This window comes from Caloenas nicobarica, chromosome 2, assembly GCF_036013445.1.
Source record: "Caloenas nicobarica isolate bCalNic1 chromosome 2, bCalNic1.hap1, whole genome shotgun sequence".
Lineage (NCBI taxonomy): Eukaryota > Metazoa > Chordata > Aves > Columbiformes > Columbidae > Caloenas > Caloenas nicobarica.
This window is the reverse complement of record NC_088246.1, coordinates 72,927,416-72,946,182: the sequence shown is the minus strand read 5'-3', so window position 1 is coordinate 72,946,182 and position 18,767 is coordinate 72,927,416. Positions and strand designations below refer to the sequence as shown.

Genomic DNA, 18,767 nt, shown 5'->3' with positions numbered 1-18,767 from the left:
GATTTCACTAAAGTTCATAACCATGAGATGATTTTGTTGGCATCGACTACGGAGCTTTTATTTTTTTGTGAGGGGGAGGGAGCACCCAGCTCTGATTCACCAGTATATAATGTTTTTTCGTAGCCCCTAATTTTGTGTATTTGCTTGGTAATGATTTTTTTATAATGTCCTTCTCAAGATAATATGAGGTTTTTGTTGGGTTTGTTTTGTTTAATCTCTGCTCTCCTTTAGGACAACTACATGTACAAAATTTTATAGGTTTATAATTCTGCACGCTATATGTAAACATAAATAAAAACCTAGAGGTCAACATAAATAAAATAAAACTTTATTTTTTAAATAAAATTATGTTTTAGTTAAAGAAAAGATAGTGTGTCATTTTGTTAGTAGTACAGACAATTTTTTATCCAAAAGAATACATTGTGCTTTATTGTGTCATTTGTCTGAATACAGACTCAGTGGAATATCTAAATGATACCCTGCTCTGAACTCCAAGTTGAAAGTAAGTTTTTATTATACTTGAGGGAAACAATGGGTTCAGCTGCTTATTGCAAGGAGCAATTGTCAAGGGAGAGTTAAACTCAATTACTGTAACCATACTGAATAAAAAATACTGCCAAGAACAAAAATACGCCTGGGTAAAGACAGCCACTGAATAAAAAAATCGACATAAAGCGTATCAAATATTTATTTATCTGGGCAACAAAGGACTATGATACATTGACAGGCATGGAAACTACTGCCGGCACAACTCAATACAATACAACTATAACTGCTTCCAATATGGCCAGTGGAAATACAGGATACCAGGTGGTCCCGAATGTTTTAAGTTCTTCAAAAAAAAAAAAAAAAAGAAAAAAAGATGAAAAATAAAAACAAAAGAAGGGAGAAATTTCAAAAAAAAAGGCGGGGGGGAGGAAAGAAAAGCTAAATCTTGTTTTAAAAGACAATATTAATTTATTGCTCTGATGGTGCTTTTAGGAGAAGGACAGTGGATGAAAATAACTTCTTTCATTTTCCACAACACATAAGGGTTGTAAAACCACTAACATGTTTAAAAACCTTGCCAGGGTCCAACATCACTTTATTTTATCTTCAATGAGAAACTAAATGTCATACTAATTATATATAAAAATTCATGGTTCTTTATTTGTTCAGCTGCTTCATTGTCGCCTTTAACATGCTACAACAGGGCTAAAAATGATGAATCCCAGAGAAAAACCCCCAAAAAACCTCCGATATCTAAATAAGTACCATGAACCACATGATGAACTAAGAGGGGAAGATTTAAAACCCACTAAACAAGAGGTAAACGAGATCACCAGATAAATAAAAAAAGGCTTAAAACAGACTCACCATATTTACAATTCCCATTAAATTACACATAAATAAATATATACATACATGAACACTGATTCCCTTATATAATAACCGTGAATCGTGTTGCAATAGAAAGTTCAAGTTGGTCGCTTTACCTTGGACAGGAAAAAGTTCTACAACTGAAGATATGACATGGAACTGCTTGTGTTTTGTGTTCAAGTTTATTCACAATACTGATAAAATGTCATCAGTCCTTTTTGCCTTTTGTTTGTTTGCTGTTGCACTTTTTTCACTTTTTTTTTTTTTCATTTTTAATATGGCTACAATCTTAACTGAAGTTTATGTAAGGGAAGGTGGTGATTCAGTCCGGTGAAGCTCATAGAATTTTTTTAAGTATTATTTATTTCTTTTTGTTTATTTTTTTATTTTTTATATATTTTTTTTAGAAAAAAAGTCCTTTTTTTGTTTTGTGTTTTTTTGTGGGTTTTTTTTCCCTCCTTTTGTTTTATTTAAAAAAAAAAGTTCACAAACTCAAGACAGAACTTTTTTTTCTTTGCTGGCTCCGTCCCCCTGTTCTGTTCTCTTAGGCTCCGAACTGGGGTAAAACGATGGTGGCAGTGGGGAGAAGGTGGGGGGGAAGTATAAAAGGGAACGAATGGAACCGTGGATGCTGGGAAGGGGTGTGGGGAGAGGGCAGAGCAGTCCTGCAGAGTCAAGAGAACAGGATTGGCGGGACGCTCATTCTGTTGCTGTAGCCTGGGGTGCTGGGTGCAGGGAAGAGGGAGGAGGGAGATGAATGGATCGATGGGCTATAAGAGGGAAGGGAGAGGAGCATGTTGGGGGGATCCTCACTTTCGGTGCTTTTCCTCTTTGTCGCCGCTTTTGGTGCTGTTGTCTGTGTGGCTGTTGGGATTGTTGCTGAGGTACATTTTGTCCATGGCCTTGAGGGCCTCGGTGAGATAGTTCTGCAGGGCAGTGACGGCCGCACACACCGCCGGGCTCCCAAAGCCGTGTGAGATGAGGTTGAAGTGGGTCAGGCAGCTCTGGATACCCGGCTCCAAAATGGGGTTGGGCCGCGAGTTCCCCAGGGGAGATCGGTCCTGAGCCAGCAGGTCGGTGAACTCTTTACAGATCTGTCTGTAGCACAAATGGAGCAGAGAGACAGAGGGAGGGAGGGAGTGGAAGAGAGAGGGAGAGAAATGAACCATCACTGGCGGCAGCAAAGTCTGTGCATGCTCCCTGCCAGGTTACGCAAGCCCCCGGATCAAGGGGGCTGCTGCCCACAAGCGCAGACGCGCTCTCTCGCCTCTCCCTCTCCTCTACACATCCTTCCCCCTAATTCTCATGCTTCCCTGGCACGCACGAACCTCTTCCCTTCACCTTGCACACACATCATGCCCCGGCCCCAACCAACACACAGACAAATAGCAGGCAGGCAGATGCACACACACCTCCCATCTACCCCCACCGACCCCCATAGCACAGCCCCCCACAAACACACGTCCCTGCCCAGCAGCGTTTTGTGGAGCAGATGATACCGTAAAATATTTTACGTATCATAGAAAAGCAGTTTAAAGTTCCCCAGCTAGGCAGAGGGGAATAGATGGGGTGCATATACCCAAAGGGAGGTTTAGGGATTTATCTACATCTTGGAAGATCCTTTTTTCTTTTGGAACTGGAGAAGGGGCACGGGCCTCTTTCTTCACAAGGCAAAAACATGACTGTGTGTCAGGAAGGAAGAGCGAGGGCAGAGAGGGGAATCAAGGCTTTAAATTAGGATATTCTGAAACATTTATATATGTACATCTCTACCTCCAAATCCAAAGGGACTTTGCCACAGAGGGGAAAGCTGACGCTAACTGGGGTCTGGAAATTTCCTTCCAGGGAGGCGGGAAGAGAGGATACGAGGGCATGGTGCAGAAGTTAGGTTAGGTTATATCATCCACTCACTGCACAAATGGTCGGGGAAATAACACACCTTATAGCAAGAGAGCTGAGAGGCGCGTTTAAACAGTTTGTATTCTAAAACCCGCATTAATGTCTTCCAGCCATAAAGCGGCTCCGATCTTCTGCGTGCGCCCTCTGGCACTGTGCCCTTTGGTGACACCTCCATTGGTAATTAAGGGCTACTAAACAACCCTTTTAATTTCCAGCAAACATATCAAAACAATCATTTTCTTTTCACGCACCACCTGGAAGTCTAGGCAGCCCCGCCAACGATCAACTCCGCTAGCATTTTAACTGCATACAGATTGTCATTTAAAATATATTTTTAATATCCCTATATTCACTAAGTAACCGAGCTGCTTAGGCAGAAAGCACCATTGCCAATTTTAATGAACTGAAATCAGTTTAATGTGCCAGTTTTATTTTACTGTCAATGGGAAGCCTTCCCCTTCTACCTAAATTGATAAGCAAAGTGAAAAGACCTGGAAAATGTTTTGCTCTGAAGAATTACTGCTTTTTCTTTAACTAAAACATCCACCCACATTTTTCACGACTCTCTTTCAATGTAATTTTCACAGACTGACTTGATGGAAACCTAAGTGGGTTACAGAGTTCTCCTACAGCAGGAGGGCAAAACCATCAGCCACTGGCTATGTGACAAACACAAATAAAAGCCCCAAACCCGAGTTCGTCGCCCTTCCCTCGCTTCTGAACAACGTGCCAGAAAGGTAAATGTCTTACTTTGTAGCTAGAAGCATGTTTTTTCTTGTGACTTGCTCGTTTGGATCGGAATGTTGTCGGTTGAGAAATTCAGCTACTGCTTTGGCAGGAAATTCTGTCTCACAAACGTACCCAAAATCTCTAGCTAGATGTACTGCTTCTCCTGAAAAGGGAGGCACGGGTGGGGATGGGGGGGAAACACACGGCTCATCAGTACACATTGCACAGAGGCAAAAATCCATTAGGAAAAAAAAGCACTACATTCTACTTGGGCTTTTCTTCTAAAAGGCTCAGACGTATTTTCTTTGAAGAAGGTAGGGTAAGAAATGCTAATCGCATCTTATCTTGCAGGAGTTTTCTTTGCCACAGTCAATACAGGGCAATGCAAATGTGTATTTTCATGACAATCTTGCAAAAGAATTTTTTAAAGTTTACATTAACTATCAGATACTTTTAGACAGGCAGGCTCCATGCCACCTAGAATGTGTGCTTACATTTACATATCCATACCTATACACAGCCATTTACATACATTTTATTCACAGCTATTTACTCTGGAAATGTTTGTTTGCCTCAGTCACCTCTCTGTATTCTTTTGCAATGCATCAATGATTAATATTGATCATAATTACTCCTAGAGCTCTTCTAAATAAAATGCATTAAACAGCTAAGTGTTTAAAATTTAACTCGATCGCATATAATTATATGTTCACCCCCAAACGATTAACCATGAGAATTTTAGGGTCATTCTACCAAGTCTGTCTGTTTTGTTGATTTTCAAATCTTTGGTTTTAATTTCCTGAACCAGTTGGTTTTTACTGCAGGGCTTCCTGCCATTAGCTCCAGCTCCGGAAGAACGCATGCGCCAATTAGAGCTTCAAAGCCTCAGTCCAGTGAGCTTGTTTCCATAAAATGGAGCGGATCATAAACAATAACAGTACTCTAGAAACTGCCTCATCGCTACAAGACTCAAAGCCCCAGCACTGTTTATACTGTCATCCCCCCAAAATTAGCCACCATCACCAAGCTATCTGGAGATCAGGCCTCTGATTTTGTTTTTTATTTGTTTTTTGGGGGTTTTTTTGTTGTGTTTTTTTTTTTTTTAATCATTCTTTCAAAGCCTTTGTATGTGAAAGCCAAACAGAACAATAGATTACCATAAAACCTGCTCCATATTCATTAAGATCACAAATAATGTTAAGCATCTACCAAATCTAGACTTTTTACAAGTTTTCCCCTTGTGATTTTTTACTACAGCCCGTAGATGCGATTGCAAAGCCTTTTCAAAACACGGAGACACAGTAATTTTCACGCCATGTAAATATAGTGCAGCCACTAATCCCGGCGTTCAAAAAAAATGAAGTCTGGCACTGCGCAGCACTTCTTTCCCCATCCCTTTGAACATGAAACATTTCTCAAAGAATGCAAAGTGACAACAAAACAAAGCAACAAATCCCCTCCTACACAAGCAAACTTAAGGTAAACCTGCGCAGCTTGAGCTTAGCTTAAAAGCGCTTTGCAGACTGAACAGGTCTAAAATATTTTTGAACCCATAAGCGAGGGGAAAGGAGGAGGATCTGTTTGCAGGCCCTGGGCTTGCTTTGTGCCAGGTGGTCTGACACAGCAATTGCTTCAAAAGTAAATGACTGCAAACTCTTGAGTTTCCCACCTCCCGATTCTGACAGCATAGGACATCCCAAGGCTTTAAAAGTTAAGTTGCACCTTTTCTGGCCAGAGCAAAGTAGAGAATGATGTAGCCAAGGGAACATGTGCTCTGAAAATGAGAACCAAAAGGGAGTGGGGGGTGGCGGTGGTGCAACTTTGAGGCTTTCAGGACACCATTAATTCATGGCTGAGGTCAAGGATTCCCAAATTAATTCAGGAAGTAATGGTCACGCATTTCTCAAATGCAGATGTCAGAAAACTTAAATGATTTACTGTTATGTGGCTGCAGGCTGGGAGGGAGAGCAAACTTAAAGAAGCTGCCGTTTCTGACATTTAAAATTGCTTGGTTGTCCACCTGTGGCAGGACAGCAGTGAAGCATTAGAACCTCTGCTCCCTGTAACTTCCAACTCGACAATCAAGGGTCTCTTAAGGGTCTGAACCCACAGCCCCTCCTTGCAGGGATCCTCCACATGCACTCCCAATGAGATCCACTTACTCTGGAGGGAGGATTACTCACTTGAATGAGGGAGCAAGATGGGGCCCTGAAAATGTTTAGTTCAGAGATTTAAAAGTAAGTAAATGGTGGAATGCAATGCTGAGGCTGGAGGACTCACTAAGTCCGTTTCAGGTTAAAACAAAAGCCAAAGGCAGACAACTAACATTTTTTTTCCCAAGGCACAGAAAATAACGCACTTCCAATTTCCAACAAGCAGCACCAACTCAAGGGAAAGAAAAAAAAACATTAAAACAACCCAACACCAAGTCTTCTCCCGTTAGGCAAATGCAATAGGCACATTTTCCAAATGAGCTCGCCCAGCTCTTTGAGTCACTTACCCTCCACTAGCGACGTGAGCAAGGTAACGTTAGCAGCTTTACGCCTCCCAGCTGGCAGGTTTAATCCTATTTTGTCCAGTTTCTCTCTGAGAGATCTCCCTCCATTTTTAGACTTCGCCCTGCTCCGCACAAAAAAGCACTAAGACATGGGGCCAGCAATGGGCACCTGCTCTCGCTTCAGCTCCAGCCCATGGACCCCCCAGATGTATTGCCTTCCCACAGAGGGGTATAAAGGGGTTTTGGGGGGTACATGGTTGTGGGGGCTGAAAAGCGGGTGTTGCTGTGTGTCAGACATAGGGATGAGGCTTTGGATGGCTCCACGTCTAGGGAACGAGGGCCCTCAGTAAGGATCAAATCAGCCCCCAGGCTGGCAGGGAGCCCAGGGCATGTCATGGCCTGTGCTGGACCCCTGAGGCAGCCACCTGAGCCCCCAAGGTGCCATGGACCCAGGGGGAGCATCCACCTGTGCCCCCAGGCAGTGGCTTGGGTGTTATGGGGGAGATGGATTTGTAAGCTCAGCAGCCCCCATTACCACCACAGAGCATTGCTGCCCTCACACTAATCCCTACATGGCCCATCTGCAGCTTTTTGGCAGAGTTCGGCCAAGCCAGGCCGTGGAAGTGTGAGCTGGTTTAATTAATCCTGGACGTTATTCCGTGACGGGGCGCTGCGTAGTTGCCTGGGTGAGGTCACAGGCCCAGGGCAGCGGCCAGCAGGGTGCGTACCCGCAGCAAGGCACCTGCCGGTGACCCCCCCGCTCCTGAGGGAGGTCTGTGTGCATTTGAGGAGGGAGGGGGTTCCTCACTGTGGTTTGGAGGACACACACACGGGCCGTGCTGGGCACCGGGCCCAGGGCACCCCGAGCGGGGCGCGGGGGCCACACAAGGCTGCGCGTTGCCATGGTTACAGCGCCCCCCCGCCGCGCTGCCCCGGCGGCCGCGCACGCCCCGACCCCTAGCGGTGAGTGCCCCCCCACCTCCACCATCCCCCCTCCCCCTCCTCCTCCTCCTCCTCCTCCTCCTCCCCTCTCTCTCTCCCGCCCGGCCCGGCCCGGCCCGGCAGCGGGCGTTATCCGCCGCCGCCACCCCGCCTCCTCGCGTTCCCCCGCCCCTCACCTCCGGAGCACTCCGCCCAGCAGGGAGGCGTTGAGGCACTCGGGCGGCGAGAGGCGTCTCTGCACTTCCGCCACCGTGACCTTGTACTTGGAGGTGGAGCTGAGCAGCGAGAGGCGGCCCGGCACCGAGCAGAAGACCTCGTTGGGGTTCACCACCCCGCCGAAGAGCGTGTCCTTGTTGATGGGGATGGAGGAGACGGCGTTGTTGTTAGACTTGGAGAGGGACACGGGGCCTGCAGGGAGGGAGGAGCAGGGAGGTGAGGGTGAGGAGCGGGCGGGGAGCCGGGGATGGGGAAGCCGCCGCCGCCACCGGCGGGCACCCGAGCCGCTGGCCGCGGCCGGCCCCGGCCCCGCACCACCCACGGGGCAAGGGGGAAGCGGGGGCAGGTGAGGGCAGGGCGGCCGGCGGGGCTGCGGCGGGGGCACCGCTTCGCTCGCCGGGAGAAGCAGGGGGAGAGCGGGGCAACCCTCGACCCGCAGCAAAGAAACTTAAAAATAGCCCGGCGGCCCCCCGCGCTGTCCGCCCCGGAGCGCCGTCGGGGGGCTAATCGCTGTTTGTTAGAGCACGTCAGTACCGGCCGTGTTGGGCGTCATGGGCACGACCGGCCCGCAACGGGTGCCGCCGGCTGCCGTGCCCGCGGAGGGCAGGGGGTAACCGGGGGAGGGACACGACCGGCCGGCCGCGCAGGACAGAGATAGGCGCTGGGTTACCGGCAGGGTCCCCCCCCCGCGGACGGCGCCGGCCAGCCCGCCCCGCTGCCTCTTCAACGCAAATCTTTCGACGTGGAAAAAAACATCACGCAGCGAGGAGCCGGCACGCGTGTGCCCCGGCGGCGGAGCGCGCCCCGCCGGCACCCGGCCGCCACCGCCGGTCGCTGCCCAAAATAAAGCCTGGTCCCTCCCCGGGCGGGCCGCCCCTGCCCGGCGGCGGCTGGCGAGGAGGCACCGGGCCGGGCCGCCGTTTGGCATGAGGTGCCTGCCGGGCTCGGGTCCCGGCCGCGGGCGTGCGGTCGCCTTCCCTTCCTCCTCCGTCCTACCCCACTACTCTTCGCGGGCGCAGCCCAGCCGAGCGGGGGGCTCCCTCCGTTTTGGATAGATCACTTGTGACATTAATAGCTCTGGGAAGGCTAATAGATACAACAGGAGTTAAACGAACTCTTGAGATTACTAATAAAAGAGCCAATTATCATGTCGACTTGGAAAGAGCATCTCTTAAGATTTATCCCTTGCACATCTAATTTGACGTGACAAAGGCTTCACAGACAGGAGAGGAAAAATGAAACTTTGAGCTCGCTGGCTGTACAGCGATTAGGGTTAGAGAGGAAAGCGGCTCTGTACAGCACCTTGCTCTGCTGGGGGCCGGAGTACCCAAATTGCAGGCGGCTGCACAGGCACGGCACCCCTCAGAGCAGGCAGGAGGTATCTATGGCTTCTGCCCCACCAGTTTTACTCAAGCAGCAGCTCCCAACACAGGATCCAGACACTAACCAATCCCTTTCCACCGAGAGCCTCCTTTGCAAACTGCCCTGTGCCACCTTTCCCTACCGTTCGGTCGTCCAAAAAAAGACAGGAGAAGAGACCTGAGTGAAAACACGCTAAAAATATTGCGCACGATTTGAGGTCCAGCTTCCAAGCAATTCAATCGATACCAAGGCAAAGCAAGCTCACAAAGCCAACGAAAACCAAACAGCCCTGACTAGCAGACATCAGTTTCCAGAAACTCGCCCCTTGTTCACCAAACGTCCACCTCATCACCGCCGTGATTTAAATAAGAAAACCCGAAGAAGGAGGAACAACATTTTCTCTTTCACAGCCCAGTTTACCAACAACGATTAAACCCCGCCGCTCAGCCAGATGCATGGGGCAAACCATGAAACCGAATTGTTTGCTAATGCACTAAAATACCGGCTTAGATTTTCTAGATTACGTGCTAACATTTTTCCTCTTTAACGACAACAATAATTAAAAATACCCAGCAAACGCGCCTATTTAAGAAGTGGGTTGAACCCACATCGCCCGTTTTCTTTCTCTGCCTCCAATCTTTCGGCCAACAGTACGTGCCAGAGTAAGGAGCCCAGGGCCGGGGGGGCAGGCCGGGTAAGTCCTCCCTGCGAGTAGTCCCTAGCCTGTAACGACATGTTTGGTATGCGCAAGGAAACGGCTTACCTTTCTTAATTACAGTTTGATCTGGGATGTTAATACCGGGGTCTTCTACGTGCTGCAACAAAAGAAACAGGCAGGGATGTAAACGTACAACCACAACAGGAGGCGGGGAGGGCTAGGATGCGGGAGAAGTTGTGTGTCCCCCTCACTGGGCACAGTGTGGGGAGGGAAACAACAGATATTGCGGGGCGGGGAGACGGGTTTTGCGGGGGTATTTCCTTTGTCGGGAGGAATCCTGCATCCCTCCCCACTCATCCCTCGTTCCACAATAAATTTAAAAAAAAAAAAAAATCACCCCCAGACCCCCGGGGTTTGCCCGGCCGAGCCAGACACCCGCGTGGCCTCCTGCTTCTGCGGTCTCCCTTCACCGCTGCCTTCCCTCCTCCCCGGGAAGCAGCCCCGGCCCGGCCAGGCCCTTCGCCGCCGCCGCTCCCGCCAGAGGGAAAGCACAAAGGAGAGGGGACCGGTGCGGGGCCGGGGGGTCCCGGCGGGTGGCCCCAGGCTGCCCCATGCACCCCGTGCTCCCCCACTATTGTCCCCTCGCAGGTTCCGCGGTCGCGGCTACAGCTGGGTTTCGCGCGGTGGAGTCACGACGTGATTAGAAAGTCAAATCATGTTTTCTAATTCCAAAAACTGACAGGCAATATAATGTCTGGCTGTGTTTACAAATTAACACCAGTGCTGCTGAGATAGAAGATTTCGCAATCGTTACAAAACCCAGGCATTACCATTTAAAAAACTATTACTTCCTTCTCTAGTCTTTGTCCAACAATAATACTGATTCTAACATTTTCCATTCTGTCTTGGATTTATGCTCCTGTTAATTGTGCCTGATCTCAATGATTCCGGGTGGATGGTACTAAGTTGCTTTATTACAGGTTTTATTATACTCAATGCTCTCATTTGTAACTTGCCTAAAGTGCTTCTGGATTTAAGTATAATTAAATTGAGAAATGTTCAGAAATGACTACTGCTGCAGTTCTTGTGTTTTAACTATATGGGGAAATATGATCCCTTTATGCATGCACCCTAAACCCATAAAGTAAATGTAGTGTGGCATAATACTTTTATTTGTGTTATTTCTACACATATTCCATACAGAGAGGACTGTTAAGTTTAAAATCCCACAGAGATATTTATGATTAAATAATTTTCACCGTCTACTTGATTTTCTTAAATATTTAGTGGTTGTTTTATTAAAGGTTAACTGTTGCAGCAACACAAAAATCCAAAAACTACCTTTCCTGATTCAGATTCCTGTAAAGGATTTTTTTTTCGCACAACTAGACAAAATACTCTTAAAAGATACATCCTCTTATTTTTATGCTTTCCTTCATGAAGCCTGCTGATTCAGTTTTACAGAGGAAAAAAAATGGCTGGGCTGGTTTAAGGATTTAAACCAGATGGCATTTGGTTTTCACAAATTATAGCAATGCTATTAATTCATAGATCCTTGAAAGGCAAATCAGAAGATTTGTACTTAAAATATCTGCAGAGGAGGCTTCCCAAATCAGCCCACTGCCACTGAGAGCCACTGAGGAGAGGGAGAATTCAAGAGAACATTTTAGGTCATGTTCCTCCTACAGCAATCAGGGGCTTGCAGTCAACAAATTGGTTTATTCTCACTGTTGCCTCCATGTTATTTTATATCAAGTTTAAAGAATCGACCTGCTTTTAACGGATCCAAATTGCTTAGTAAATCCTCCACTTTGGGAAACGTATGTGTTTATTGCAAAACTGCTAAACATAACTAGCAATTTTCTGTGGCTAATTTAGCCAGATGAGGGCTGTAATAAATTCACTATTTTTTCCCAAGTATAATTTACAAAAGATTTCAAAATGACCCCCAAATATAGGGAAGTTCATCTGAACATTATCCTTGCAACACGAAACTGTACTCATTAAACTGTCAGCAAATATTTTGTTGTAATATTTGATCCTGTAATTTGGGATGGCATTTGAGCAAAAATCACATCCAGATACCACAGTTCCTTTCTCCCCTTTCCTCCTGCAAGTCGTGCAGCTCCAGTACCTTTTCACAAGCTCTGTGGGCTTTAATGAATTTACTGGCATGTTCTAATTCCATTTTCAGGGAGAAACTCAGGAAGATGAACTTTTATCACAACCTATCGTGTTGTATAATGCCACTTTCCTAACCAAACAATAGCCCTGGCTTGCTTTGTAAATAGCCAGTGTGCTAATGTCATGCTTAATTAGAAATAATTTTTAAAATCTGTATTTATCAATAACAGAATTAGGTCCCCCAAATAATGCATCCTCCAATAGGCTCCCAACATTTAATTTAATATAGGGTGTAGCAGGTCTGGCTCGAATTTGATAACCTATAGCTAATGATTTATGAGGTCATCCCTTTGCACTGCTGTTAAAAGAATAAGGCAGCATTTTAATATACCTCTTCCCTGATTTGTCAATTAATTCCTTTAGAGAAGAGGATCTGCCCATATCCTCTTACAACTTTGGAGGTTGTTATCCCATATGCCAATTCTGTAATCATGGAAAACCGATTTTTCCTTCTTAGGCCACTTTCACCCACTTTTTTTTCCCCCCATTACGTTTGCCTGGGAGGACATTTAATGAGATCTTCGCGTTTCGGACTCATGTTTTTCCCAAGGCAGCGAGAAATCCCCAAATACACGGCCCTGTGGTTATATTATATATTCTTCCAATCGTAACAGCTTATTGTCATTGAGAAGGAAAGATACCGTTAACGATGACAGTAATTTGATTTATTTATATTTTAGCGGGCGCGTTGGCGGGGAGGTGTCTTGCAGGGGCGAGCTGCGAGAACCTATTGTTCTAGGTGGGGGCTTCGCCTTTCCCTGGAGGGGGGTTCTCCTCTTCCCTCCCTCTTTCTTTTGGGGGTGGCCGCCTCCCTTCCCGAAGTTCGTCTCCCGCGGGGAGGAAGATGGGGTAGAGGGACGAACGGGCCCCGGGGCGGCTTCTTTTTCTTACCGGCACGTCCTCGATGGCGTGGGGGATGGAGTGGAGGGGCAGGTCGGCCAGTCCGGAGCTCAGCCCGTGCGGGGCGTGCAGCAGGTCGTCGTGCCGCCGGTAGTCCCTGCGTGGGTCGAGCCCCGAAAGCTGGTGGGGCAAACCCCGATGCGTGTGGAGCAACCCCGTCTCCTGGCTCTGCCTCTGTCCTGGCCATCCTGGGTGCTGGGGCTGCGGCTGGGCATGGAGGGGGTTGAGGCTGTAGGGGTCGTTCACGTGGGAGTAGGGGTCCTGAGACTGGGGGTAGATGGGCTGGTAAGGTGGGGGGAAGTAGGGGGGCTGGAAGTCGGCGTTGGGGGTGTGGGAGAGCGGCGGGGCGCTGGTGTAGGGAGACTGACCCACGGTCCCCAATTGGGGTAGCCGGGCTGTCCCGTTGCTGGTACTGTCGTGGCGCTCCTGAAGTGGGGGTGGGGGGGAGGGCAGCAGGGAGGGGGGGGGGAGGAGGAGGGGGAGGGAAAAGGAGGGGAAGAGAAAAGAAAAACAAAGATAAAATCAAACTGTTTCTCCTTAAAATGTGCTTGGGAATTTCACCTATCGGGCAAAGATGGGCAACTCGTCCACTCCGGGGCGGAGAAGAGCAGACCTGGGCATTTCTCAGCCTCTGATTTCTCTTTGCATATAATTATGAAGCAGTCTCTCTTTTTAAATAATAATAACGGGAATAATGATAACGGCAATAATAGTAATAATTATAACAGGACTGCTCACAATAATTAATAAAACATTGCGGCGATATACCGTGGATTCCCAACAGATCGCGCCCCGGCATTTCAGAAGCAGGTATTTCCCCCAGATAAAAAGAATAATTCATAAGCAGTCATTATTAAAATAAAAACTCTACCACGACCCAAAATCCTCCCTCTGACCCTGGACAGAACCGAGGCAAATACTGTCGTTGGAATTACCGAAAACGCATCCCAAGAAAACCCTGGAAAATCCAAGCCCACTGCCATTTTGTTACCAGAAGACGCCGAAATAGATTCTGAACAAACCGGTCGTTCCACCCGCGAGTTTTACAAATGTTTCGGGGCGAAGGCACTGCCACGGCCCCCCACCTACGGAGAGAGCCGCCCCCGTGCCCGGCCGAGCTCGCCAGCGGGCGATTTCGGAGCGGAGGGGGCGGTGGCGGCGGCCGGGGCGCCGGGGAAGCGGAGGAATGCGCCGGGCAGGCGGGGGAAGCGCCGCCCCGATCCCCGCGCACCGACGGGCGAGCGGCACCGAAATTTGCCCGGGCGTTTCGGCACGGCTTTGCCGGCTCCCGCAGCCGGGCAGAGGAACCCACGGGTACGTCCGGGAAAAAAAGGTATGGCCTTTATGGAGGAAGAGGATGATTCAAGGGGAAGAGCCACGATCCCGAAAAAGGAAAACGAGAAAGCTGAAAATATCCCGTTTGCAGGTGGCAAGACGAAGAAATCGAAGAGGTGGGGTCCAAGCAAAGCCTTTTGCCGTTGGCTTGAAGCAGACCAAAAAAAAATTTAAAAAGGAAAGGAAAAAAAAAGAGAAGGAAAAAAAAAGATAAGCCACCCAATTTATAAAAATGAAGTAAAGGAAAAAAGCCCTCTCAGAAAAGCTGCGTGCGAACCCCAACCGCCACCGCCGACAACAATAGCAACACCCAGCACACACCAAACCCCCTCCGAGAGAAACGTGAAGCAACTCACCATAGCCGAAAAACTGTGTACTAACATCTGCGAAGATTCGGGGGTTACAAGTCAAAGTAGGAAAAAAAAAAAAAAGGCAGAGGAAAGGGACCGGCGGAGCGCGCAGCCCCCGGCGGAGCCCCGCGGGCGCGGGTGCGGCGCGGGCGCGGAGGGAGCGCGGCCGGAGCCCGGCGCTAGGCGCGGGCGGCGGGACCGGGGCGCCGGGGCTGCTCCTGCACCGCGGGAGCGCCGCTATAATCCATCAGAACTTGCACCGATCTCTGCTGCCCTTCATCGGGTGTTGCCAAGGCGAGCTCTCTATCCTGGCGTGGTGTGAGGAGGCAAAGTTGGTTGCTTTTTTTTCTTTTTTTTTTTTTTTTTGGTTTTGCGCCTTTTTTTTTCCTTTTTTGTTTTGGTTTGTTTTTAGCGTGTGTGGTTTTGTTTCTTAATCCTTTTTTTTTTTCCTCTGTCTCTTTCTTTTTCTCCTTTGACTTAGCTGCTGCTTCACTTGAGCTCCTAATAACAGATCTGCTGCCTTCCTGGAGACTCCTAATAGCAGATATTCATGACTATTAATATTACACGAATACTTAATAAGGGAAGAATGGCTGGAAATCGAGCGTGAAGCGAGAAGGCAACTCAAGGCAGAGCCAGTTCTAAATGACGTCCATTGAATGAAGAATCAGTGTATCTAATCAGAGATGGGGGAGAGGGAGAGAGAGACAAAAAGGGAGAGAGAGGGAGCTGGAGAGAGAGAGAGGGGGGACATGCTGCTGCGTCTGACGAATCACAGGAAAGGGGCAACATTTTAAAAGGTTGCAGGGCATGCAAAAGTGAAAGAGAAAGAGATCCGGAGAGAAGGAGAGGGTGGGAGCCAGGAGGGAGTTGCGGGGGGGGAAGAGGGGGGGGCGGGGTGCGCTGGGTGGGAGAGACAGGCAGAAGAGAGGCGAGGGGGGCGCGGGATCCCCCCTTCCTCCCCTTCGCTTCCCCTCCTTCCCTCCCCCTCCAGCCGCCTCCCTCTGCCCCCAGCTCCGCGGTCCGGCGCGGGCGCACCTCGGGCTGCGGCTGCTGCTGAGTGTAGCCGGCCTCAAAGCCCATGGAAAAGAGCGGCTCCTGGGTCCCCGCCTGGCTCTTGCCGCCCTCGGCCGCGCCGCTGCTGCCGCCGCCTTTGCGCGGGGTGGGTTCCGCGGGGCCGCCCGCTGCTGCCGCCCCGTCCATGCCTCGACGGCGCCCCGCCGAGGGGCTCTCCGCGCCGCTGCCCCCGCGGCGGCCGTCCCGCGCCGCCGACCCGGCTCGCCTCCGTGCCCCGCGTCCCGGAAACCGGCTGGGAAAGTTTTTTTGGGTGTCTCCCCTTCTGGGTGCCAGCCCTCCTCCTCCTCCTCTTTCGGTTCGAGCCGAGCGCCGAGTCTGGCGGGCGGCCGGGGCCGGGGGGCTGGGGAGCCCAAGGAGCATCCGCCGGGCTCCCCGCGGCCCCCCTCTCGCAGGATCCGGGAAAAGACGGGGGGAAAAGGCAGGGAGGGAAGGAGGGCGGGAGGGACGTGGCGGGGTGGGAGAGGGAGCCGGGAAAAGAGGCAAGGCGAGCGCTTCTCCCGGCCCAGACAAGCCAGGGCTCCGGCGCAACCCGTCGGACTGGCTGTGCAACTCCCAAACAACTCCCTCAAACAGGCACCGCTCCACTCGCCGCCGCCGCTGCCACGCCGCAGCCTCCGCGCCGCCGGCGCCCGGCCCCGCGCTCCGCCCGCTTGCTCCCGGCCCCCCGGGCGCTGAGCACGGCTTGCCGGGCTTATATTCCACCTTTCTTTTCTCTCTCTATTTTTTTTTTCTCTCCTTTTAAAGGCAGGTCCAATCCCCGCCAGGGTAAAGCCACCCTCTTCTTCCATCCTCTCTAGAAGTCACCTCGCATCTGCACCCGAGGAAATCGCGAAAAGCCAACCGCACATGCACGCACAAAAGCCAGCGGGGCTCCGGGGCAGCGGCCGCTGCTCCCTCCGTGTTTGGTAACACCTCGGTGCAAAGTCCCATTAGCACAAGGCAACAAAAACCGTTTGCGGTGAAATCCGCACGTTCGCGCGTGTGCACACTTGAACACCGATCCTGGGGGGAGATGGAGGGAGAGAGACACGCTTTCCTCCCGAAATCCAGCTGAGGAATATAAAATATATAATTTCTTTTTTCCGGTTGAAAAAAAAAAAAAATCACAAAAACATCCTTGACACCTCATTCCCAGAAATCAAGCATCCACCAGCGAATGCATGTAAGGGCTCAGCTCCCACACGGGGAGACAGCTTTAATCCAAACTCCTCGATCCGGGACTAAACCACCAAACCATTTAGTCGTCGGTGAATCTGGCGAGTCCTCTGTCCCTTTCCTAAGCTACGGCGTCGCCCAAATCAGCGGCAGGATCGGATGGGAGCGTGGTCTCCCCTTCGACCCAGACATGCATGTCGGTAAGGCTCCGCCGAGGCTGGGGGGACCTTCCCGCGTGGGTCACGACCAAGTAACTGCGTTCATTTGCAAAGTGGAGTCCTTTATTGCGCGGTTTAAAGGCACTGAACAGGCAACTTTTGCGAAACGGGTGACAATAGTATTCGTTGGTTTGAGACTAGGCGAGAGTCCTGGGCATCGCTCTTCTTTTTCCTCTTCTTCTCCTTTTTGTCAGAATAAAAGACACTCGCCTGTTTCTGAAAATATGGATTCACACGCAGACACATAGAGATGCGTGCATACAATCTTTGCTGAACGGCTCCAAAGCCAGATTGGGGGGATTTTAATTTTTTTCAAGCCGCTAAAATATTATTACTCAAAGCCGTGGGAGTATGGCCCTGAAAATTAGAAAGCTGGGGGAACACTACTCCCAAACCCGTGCTTTCAGTTCGGTAGCTGACCGCTGCAAATTTGCGCAGCTCCATGTATTCAACCCGCAGCCACATCGAAAAGGCTGAATTAAATCGTCGGTCCTGAGCCAATTTATTGGGATGCCTCGGGTACCTGGCGTGTAAGAACAATTCTCTCCCCTTTGTCTCTTTGCCCTTTCATTCATTCATTCATCCGTCCATTCATTCACCCATCCATCCATCTATCCATCCATATGGATGAGTGTAGCATCATACAGAGCCTTGTCTACGGAGGATCTACCTATAGACCAGACTGCTGCTGGATCCTGACTGCCTTTCCTCGTACACTTCGACAAAGCCGGGTTTCCACAAGCCCAGAAGTTCCTGGGGGAAGGACCCCAGCCCCTCTCCAGCTGCAGGACCGCAAGGAAGCCTGGCGAAGGAGCAGAAGTTTTCCTAAACGAAATTGAGAGACGGAGGGGTGCTGCAGGCTCCTGCTCGCAGCTGCGAGGCCAGGGGCTTTGCCCCGGCAGGGGGAAGCGCTTACCTCACATTCCTCATACTTGATATTATCCGTCAGTTTCCAAAGCATTTTCATGGATTGACGTGAGAGAGAGGATTTGGTTCTCCCTGCCTTTCCCTACGGTGCCGGTGCCGGGGCGGCGTGGGGAGCGCGGCTGGCGGAGGCTCGGCAGCGCTCCCGTCCGCGCTCGGAGATCTCCCTCTAATGGTGGAAACTTTTCTCTTTTCCAGCTCTTTACCCACAGCCTAATCGCCTCATTAGCATATCAACAACAGCCCAATTGCTCGCCAGCACAACAACCTGCAGCGCTGGACACAGGTAGAAAGGACCCACAAGCAAAATAAATAAATTAAAATAAACAATTTTTTTAAAAGAGGCTTTCTCCAACCCGCTAAGCCCCGGGGGCGGGGAGGCAGTAGGCCCTGCCTGTCTGCCTGCCGGTGGGGAGGAAAGTGGACAGCGAAATCAAAAAGGCGACCATCCCTTCATCTGCAGTGTTTGGGGCTAGCCATGAAACCACCTTTCCTCCTCTCTTTTTTTTTTTTTTTTTTTTTACTCCAACAAGGTTTAAAGAAATCAAAGCGAGATACGGGTTTTGCTCTGACAAGGTTATTGTCTGCGGAGGCTTCTGTTGCCCTCTGGTTTTGATTTGACCTTTTTGGTGGATATTTGAAAAGCTTGTTTCTTCCGCAAACTGTTTTGTTCCTCTCGATTCTGTTGGCTATTGGTCTTCGAAAAAAAAAAAAAACACCCCACCACATACAAATTCAACATAACATAACCTCCCAGATAGAAGTGGGTGAGCGGTGATACGAATGCAGCAGGAGCCAAAAAGTCTTTTGCAAGTACTTGAGCAGAGGACAAAACAATGACCATAATAAAACTTGGGTACTTTCTTAGGTGGAGCGCTTCATTTGCTTAACAATGTGCCGCTAAGCGAGTGCTCAGCCCGCCCTCCTCGGGGGTTGCTTTTCCACCCTTCTCTTTTATTTCA

General features: G+C 49.8%; 1 protein-coding gene across 3 annotated transcripts; it reads right to left on the bottom strand.

Moving 5' to 3' along the window:
- Positions 1 to 380: 380 nt before the first annotated feature.
- TFAP2A (transcription factor AP-2 alpha) lies at positions 381 to 17,848 on the bottom strand. Of its 3 annotated transcripts, none has more exons than XM_065627779.1 (7): positions 17,798 to 17,848; positions 12,738 to 13,172; positions 9,768 to 9,819; positions 7,603 to 7,834; positions 6,488 to 6,606; positions 4,009 to 4,150; positions 381 to 2,457 (listed from the first exon to the last, which is right to left on the bottom strand). In XM_065627779.1, exons 1-7 carry the CDS (start codon positions 17,846 to 17,848, stop codon positions 2,169 to 2,171), a joined length of 1,320 nt encoding a protein of 439 aa, XP_065483851.1. In that variant the 3' UTR covers positions 381 to 2,168. The 3 variants fall into 3 exon arrangements, with proteins under 3 accessions (XP_065483851.1, XP_065483848.1, XP_065483850.1); XM_065627776.1 differs by lacking the exon at positions 17,798 to 17,848 and adding an exon at positions 15,470 to 15,876; XM_065627778.1 differs by lacking the exon at positions 17,798 to 17,848 and adding an exon at positions 14,438 to 14,464.
- Positions 17,849 to 18,767: the final 919 nt, after the last annotated feature.

Bases quoted from the DNA above. Each gene is read 5' to 3' on its own strand.
- TFAP2A (XM_065627776.1), bottom strand. From the start codon at position 15,868: ATGCTCCTTGGGCTCCCCAGCCCCCCGGCCCCGGCCGCCCGCCAGACT. The intron at 7,835-9,767 runs GTAAGCCGTTTC...CCCTCCCTGCAG, and splicing joins TCAAACTGTAATTAAGAAAG to GCCCCGTGTCCCTCTCCAAG. The intron at 2,458-4,008 runs GTAAGACATTTA...TTTGTGCTACAG, and splicing joins AACATGCTTCTAGCTACAAA to ACAGATCTGTAAAGAGTTCA.